Raw genomic sequence first — 7,417 nt, 5'->3', positions numbered from 1 at the left:
TTCAGGGGAAAACATGGCTGCCTGAAAGACTCTTTTAGCAAACTCAACCAATCTCAGTCAGAATATAACTATAACGTATATTATTTTTATTCTCTTTTTAAAAAACTTTAATCTCCCACCCCACCCAGATAACCCAGAACTTCATATAACAGCAAGTCCTTCAACTTGGCAACTAACCAGTGCTGCCATTTACCTCTTAATGACCTCCCCCTGATTAGAAGCGCCCCTTCCCCACCACTAAAACCTCAAGCCTCCATTCCTACTGGACCTCCATTTCCTTTCTGGGACCCCTGCATTGATGATGGCTATTTGGTGTGACACAGAAACCCAATGCCTCTCCACTATGTCCCATGTGACACTGACGCTTAAAGCTGCTAAACAGAGTGTCGCCCCCCCCCCCAAAAAGGGGATCGCTTTCTTATAAACACAGTAACATTGATCTGTTGTGCTCTTCATGTACTATATAGGGAATTGATGTTAATCTTTTAGATTACTTACTAGATATACTCTATCTATACCACATTCACCACTACCTCAAGACACACCCCTCATTTTCTCAGTGACACCCTTTCACATAAACTATCAAGTACTAGAATACCTCTTGAAATTCCCTTTTCTAATTTATAAAAAAAACATTATACTTAGTCAGAAGACCACTTATGATTATAACATCGCTTAAACCCTACCCTTGTGCTAATATATCCTATTCTCTGTACCTACTCATCTATTAAGATTTCTTCATCTCCGCTCAACAATATTTAGTTATCTGTTATTCTCCTCTAACTCAAAGATCCAGCACCACATGATCTCAACACAGCCCTCAACCCTGCATACTACCTATATTTGAAGTAATATGCCACAACAATAATAAACTTCCATACTTAAGTAGCTTTATAATATATATATATGTGTATATATGTATGTATATGCACCACATCTGGTATTTATATCTCTGGTTGTTGTCCTACATTTGGCATGAGTGTATTCCTATGTCTATTCAGAATCTGTGAAGATTTTCTCTACTCAGTAGAAATGGGTATCCAGAGAGGATGTACTGGTTACCCTCTTTATATTTCCCATATCACCATGTTTGAAGCTTAGCTTTGCATATCTTTCCCACCAGTGATGCCTTATTGTTGTGTCACTGGTTGCACAGTGCATCTCAGTGCTTGGGCAGCTATATCATGATGCTTCTTTGGTAACCCCAGTGGATTAGGGAATTTAGCCCTAGTGGTGCTTTGACAGAAACGTTTGATAGCTAAGGACATGGTCTGTGTGCTACTCCTACCAGTTACTTCACTGGGAAGGACAATGATACGTTTACAGCCTGAGAAACCATGAAAGGGGCAGCTACCTAGGGTGCTGAATGAACTCCATGAGAGGGGTCTGTGTGGGGTCGTATCAACAGTTATACTCTGGGCTCCAAACAGAAAGACAGCGCTTGAACACAGGTCTGCTTTGCATTGTTTGAATGACATTCCAGAGCACATTCACCATGCCTTACTCACCATAATCAGGGTGTCATAATTCTGAGGTCTTGTTCACCCTCTATCTTTTTGCCTTCACTGCCTTTGCAGTTGGTCTCTGGCATGCTTTCCCTGATGCAAATCTCATTTCCCTGAGGTGCGTCTTCTCTGTGTCAGCTTGGTCAGGCCGTGATACTCAGTAGATTGGCAATCATGCTACCTTGTAAATTTGAAGCCCTTGTTGTGTGAAGGCTTATTTGTTGGTCTGTGATCCCAAATTACTCTAGCAAAGAAGATGAGACTGCTACCATTGAGATTTAGCGCATTGGAAGTCCTAGAGAAGAGATCTTCTCAGTCGTACATGGGAGATGTGAGTGAATATAGAGCCAATAGAAGGGTGTTAATTTTTCTTATATATTATGGATATTGTCTTCCATTTGTATAAGTCCACCAGGGTGAGCTTATGTGATAAACCATGTCACAAATGTAGGTTGGAATACCAACCCTTTATCCAGTAAAGGACTAACACCTCTGGTTGGATGTCACCCTGATGGATGCCCTGCACGGTCTTTTATTTTATCTGTTAGCTAGGACATGTGTTAGTAAGCTTGTATGCACTTTCTCAAAGTACACAAGGAATGAGGGAGCAGAATAAGCACTAAGTTCTCATAACAAATGGCCTTACCCGGAAACTCAAGGTGTTGGTCCTTGAGAATGATTTGTCTTCACTTTCGGCAGTCCATGGTGCTGTCAATGTTTTCTGCCATTACTATATTCTAACACTTTGATTCTTCTTCAGTCTTCCTTTCTATGCACTGAAGAATGTATAACTTTCACATTCCTTGGTCACAGGAAATTGAAAATACTGTCTGCACACTTCTTTAATTTCCTTTTCTCAATTGTGTTTTAAATATATTACATGCCCTAAATCAATGACACTACAAGCAGAAGAATCATATGCTCCAAGGGGATGATTGATAAAGTTATCTGCATTAAAGAAAAAAAAATCTGGAAGGTGAGAAGAGGTGAATAGAAAACACAGAGTTAGGGGTGGATGTGGGGGTCACACTTAACCCTAGCTCAATCTAAGAACAATTAGTTCTTATGACCTTGCCCTGATCAGTATGTGCCCTTTTGAAGGAACCACAGGTGTGGGTGCTACAGCAAAGTGTGGTGAAGAAATGAGATGGTATCTTGCTCTCAGAAAGAATGGTGTCTGGGGTCTTAAGCTTTGTTTTTAAACAAGCAGTCATCTCAGTGTAACGTCAACTAAGTCCACATGGAGAAGAACACCAACATGCTGATCAAAGGATTGCCAATAGTCACATTCAAATCTAAGGAGAGAATTGTATCAGAGTTTAATTTTTTAACTCTGATTTTGAGAAGGCTGTGGATGACATTTGAAGGCCAAATACATTTGCGGGTTCTACACAAGGAATAAGCTTCTGGTGATTTCTCTCTGACCATAAATAAGGGATGGGAATAACCTGGTTATCAGACAGAGTATTAGAGAGATGATTATAGCAGATTGAAATAAAAAATCTGACTTGAAAGTTAAAAACTTGTTATTTGATCTCCCTATTGATACACTTTCACCTTAATCTTGTTTTTTAATACTTTCTGGTTTTGGTTTCCAAATTGAGTTTATTTCTTTACTGTTGTTGTTATTGTTGGCAGCCTTCTGAGTCTGTTATGGATCTTTCTATACATATTTGGTATATAGAACCCAGTGTGGGTGACTCTATAGAAACTATAGCTACATTAAGGGTTCCTGGTGGGAGATAATGAGGAGTTGCTATCAAGAAATTTAAGCAAAAACAAACAAACAAAAAAGAAATATAAGCCAAAAGAAAATGTTTGAAACTGATAGTCATTTGCATGACAAGATACAACTATTGAATGATGTGATATCTGGATTAGTTCTCAAAATGGTTTGAGGAAAAAGAACGAATCAGAAAATTCCAAGGCTTCTGCAGGCATACTTTAAAATCCTCAAGGTAACATCTTTGCTTTTCAACACTTTTTTTTTGGTTGCATTTCCAACTCTTTATTTTAGTTTTGTTTAAATGCATTTTATTTTTAGACAACCTACACGACATTTTTGTGTTTTTTTCTTAAAAAAAAAAAGCCTCTGCTCCAAAAAATCAAGGTCACCGCTCCAAGTCAAGGTCACAAGTCGACGCAGAGCTCATGATGGCATCAGTTCCGTTTGTCTCGGTCCTGGTGTCGTGTGGGCGGACCGCAGACAGCTAGGAGGAGGGGCCGTCGGGCGGTCGGTCGTGCGTTGCCCACTGTCAGCACTTCTCCATCTCTAAGCCGTCCTTGAAGAAGATCATGTACGGGGTCCCGCCGCCCTCGCGGTAGTCCAGCAGGGCCACCATGCCGTCGGGAATCGTGTTCTCGCCCTGAAAGAACTGGTACTTCTTGAAATTGGCGAGGATGTGCTTGATCTGCTCGGCAGCCCCGGTCATAAAGGGCTTCATGCGTTCCGGCTTCCGCTCCTCCAGCTTGCCTTTGAGGGATTTCATGTAGTCCTTGATGTACCTCTTGTAGGCCTCCTTGGTGAAGCTGGTCTCCTGCAAGTGATGGTTCATGACGATGTCCACGTCGGTGACCACCTTGTGCTCGGGCCCGTCGCCCTCGGGGCCTTCGGCGGATGCGTTACCGCCGATGAGCGCGTCATAGATGTGGCCTTGGGCCCTGCGGACCATGGTGCCCTCCACTTCCAGACACAGCCCGCCCGTGATCTCCCAGATCTTGTACACGTCAGAGAACAGCTCATCTCGGCTGATGAGGTCCCGGTAGATGATCATGACGGTGGCGAGAGGGCGGTGGCTGCGCTGGCTTCGGGCAGCTCGGAGCTCCAAGAGGATAGCGCTGAAGGGAGCGAAAGTTACAGTTGGCGCTGGGGGAGGGGCGGCCGGCGCAAGGGGAGGGGCATCTGGCAGAAGGGGCGGGGTGCTTTTCAACACTTTCAAGATGTCTTTTGAAGCAGATTTATCTACTGTCATGGTTCACTTGATCTCTTGACTTCTGCTTCCATGGGCACTTATTGTGCATGCAAGCAAGATGTAATCATTGACAATCCCAATATGTTCTAAAATTCTCATTATGCTATGTATTGGTCCAGTCACATAAAATGTAACTTTCTACCCACCCCTATGGGAAGAGAATGACTTTCTGTTTGTGAAAGCCTTACAAGTGTTGTATTTATTTCTTTCATAATGAGCATGTGTAACAGAAAGCATACAAGTCTACTTTTGGGGTGAACTGGGTGTAATCTATATTGAATTTTGAAGATATGGATTTACTTGCTGTATTCAATATAAACAGGGCAAACAGATTGGTATGTACTGCTCACTCTCTAGCTCTTTTAAAGCTCAGTACCTATTCGGGGCCCTCATTGTGTTTAAATATCTTAATTATATGCAGAGGTTCATTATCTGTATCAACTTTCTGGGGTCATAATTCTTTGTAGTGTAGTAATTACGTAATGATGTCAGTTTTAGAGTCTGGTCGAGTAGTATGCTCAGTGGGTCTATTAATCAAGAGATGGTGGCTTCAAACTCACCAAGTTTCCAATTGAGAAAGGTGAGAAGTTTGCTCCCATAAAGACATATTTTAGTTTTTATCAAAGTACCTGATACTTCCTCTTGAGTGGAAATGGAATGGTCCACGTGTACTTTATAGGAGAAATATGTGGTTTTTCTAATCCCAGAAAGAATTACAGTCATAAAAACTCACAGGGGCAGTTCTACCTTGTCCTAAATAGTTATTAGTCTGCTCTGATGCAATGGCAGTGAGAATATTTTTACTCTTATTCTGGATTATGGTATATAATGAAAACATTTTCAGTTGCCTGCAGGGATGTGGGTGATTTTTCTGTTTTCCTGATAGTAGGACATGCAATAGGGCCAGTAGTTTGGGGATCCTATTATGGACAGCATTGAGGGAACTAGGGAGCAATTCTAGTCTGTCCAATGATTGGCTATGAGGGGGAATGGACACAGTGTTACTAGGCTTGATTTATTTTATGTTGATGATATAAAATGAAACTCTGATGGATCAGTTGTGATGGTATCATGTGTGAAGACATTCCATGGTAAAGGGATTCAGGCTGTTTGGTAAATCCTTTACTCCCTTCATAAGCTTTCTGAGATAAAGGTAAAGGGATTATCCTGAGGTATAGCAGCACAGCCTTTCATCTCTGAAAGCATTATAGAGAATTGAAAAGAGAGATGTAGGACCTGACTACAGCAAGAAAGGAGACCTGGATCAGAGTTCTTCTGTGGACCAGCAGTCCCTACACAGTGAACCTCCTAGATCCAAGGTAATGTTGAAGCACACATACACATACACAGTGCTATCTAAAGCAAGTTAATCCCACAGATAGTACAAGCAGACAAGGAACTTGCCCCAGAAGCAACAGAATAAGAGAGGCTTAACCTATGGCTGATAGGCTACGTAACATAAGCCACAGAATTCTACCCACCTAATTTATAAGAAAATACACTTTAAACGGAAAACCCCCCAATTAGTGATGATTCCTTCAAAACACACTTAAAAACTAAGAAAATGTGCTGGACTCTTCTTCAGAGCTCAACACTGAACACATCTGGTTGGATGCCATTTTTGGAAGGGTATTGCCCATCCCTCTTCCCTTTCACGTTCTTCAATGTTATTGAAATCACTTGGGTTTATGGAACAGTCGGTTTTTTGTAATGGGTTAGGTTCTTTATCGGCTTGCTTGGCCAGGATTCTCAGAAGGTTAACGATTACGATAATGTCAGCCTAGGTGACAAGTAATGCCATCACATCCATGAAGAGATTTTCTGTCAGCAGCCAGAAGTGGGAGGTGCTATCCTGGTGGGTGTGGTTTCCCCCAGTATAAATGTAAGTGGATTCTCTCTGTAAGCTGTGCAGATTTGGCCAGGTCCAGGGCCTCACCATACTTGTGCATCTCCAGACTTGAGACAGCATCTTGCCATATTTCCTACATAACTTGGATTCATCCTTCTGCATAGCCTGGGAGGAAGCAGCCTACCGTCCCACGTTCCCATCTTGGATTCCTCTGGTACTCACCTACTTGAGTCAAGAGAGTGGTCCAGAATGATATCTGAGCCTTGAAAGCCTCTACAACTGTGAATTGAAAAGGTGAGTAGTGTGACTAGAATTTTTTTCTAAACATTTCTGACACGGTGTAATGGTGGCGGGATGGGATTAAAAGTGAGGCTTGCTTCTTTAGTAAAGGGCACAGTCTCTGACACTCATGGGGAAGCACTGATTCAATAACAGTCAGTGACTAAAGGTGCGGGGGCGAAGATTTCAGAGAATGGAGGTCACCCACCCACTTGGCCTTCCCTAAGGTCTGACCAGATGCAGCTTACCCTTCATGGGTCAGGATTCCTTTTGGAGAAGATTCGTCAGAATGAGCATAGGGACCCACTCAGCATCTTGGAGCTTCCCATCCAGAGTTATGTTGCAACATGAGGCTTCATCCATTGCCCCTCTGGAGCGGCTGTCCATAGAATTTTCCCACTGTTGTTCATGGCAGCTGTTGCCTGGAGATAGAGGGAGACAGTGAAAGTCATGGTGGAGTCCTGGCTCTTCATCTCGCTGCCCCTGGTTGTTCTAGTGACAAACTCACAGGACATCTTTTGCTTGTTAAAGACAGTCTTCATATTCTAAGTTTCCAGAGCTGTTCAAGAACATTTGATATTTGGTTGTGTTTAGTTTACAGTGGCCCATGTTTGTCTGAGAATTGTGCCCCATAGTGTATTCAAAGGTTATTTTTTTTCAAAAGTCAGTCACCAGATCTATCTGTTAAAGTGTCTCTGAGGAGAAAGGAACCATCTTCTCAGTTAGCTGCTAAACATTGTAACTCTTTGTGTTATTGGGGGTTCCAAGTTTAATTTCACATTTATTCAAGAGGGAAATTGACACCTTGTGTT

General features: G+C 42.2%; 1 protein-coding gene across 1 annotated transcript; it reads right to left on the bottom strand.

The window, feature by feature from the left end:
- Positions 1–3,760: 3,760 nt before the first annotated feature.
- LOC142436678 (translationally-controlled tumor protein-like) lies at positions 3,761–4,279 on the bottom strand. The gene has a single exon (XM_075540177.1). It carries the CDS (start codon positions 4,277–4,279, stop codon positions 3,761–3,763), a length of 519 nt encoding a protein of 172 aa, XP_075396292.1.
- Positions 4,280–7,417: the final 3,138 nt, after the last annotated feature.

This window comes from Tenrec ecaudatus, unplaced genomic scaffold (genome assembly GCF_050624435.1).
Source record: "Tenrec ecaudatus isolate mTenEca1 unplaced genomic scaffold, mTenEca1.hap1 Scaffold_54, whole genome shotgun sequence".
Lineage (NCBI taxonomy): Eukaryota > Metazoa > Chordata > Mammalia > Afrosoricida > Tenrecidae > Tenrec > Tenrec ecaudatus.
Note: the sequence above shows the minus strand (reverse complement) of the source record. Positions and strands in the feature narration are given on the sequence as shown.

Excerpts from the sequence above, each read along its gene's own strand:
- LOC142436678 (XM_075540177.1), bottom strand. The coding sequence starts at position 4,279 with ATGATCATCTACCGGGACCTCATCAGCCGAGATGAGCTGTTCTCTGAC.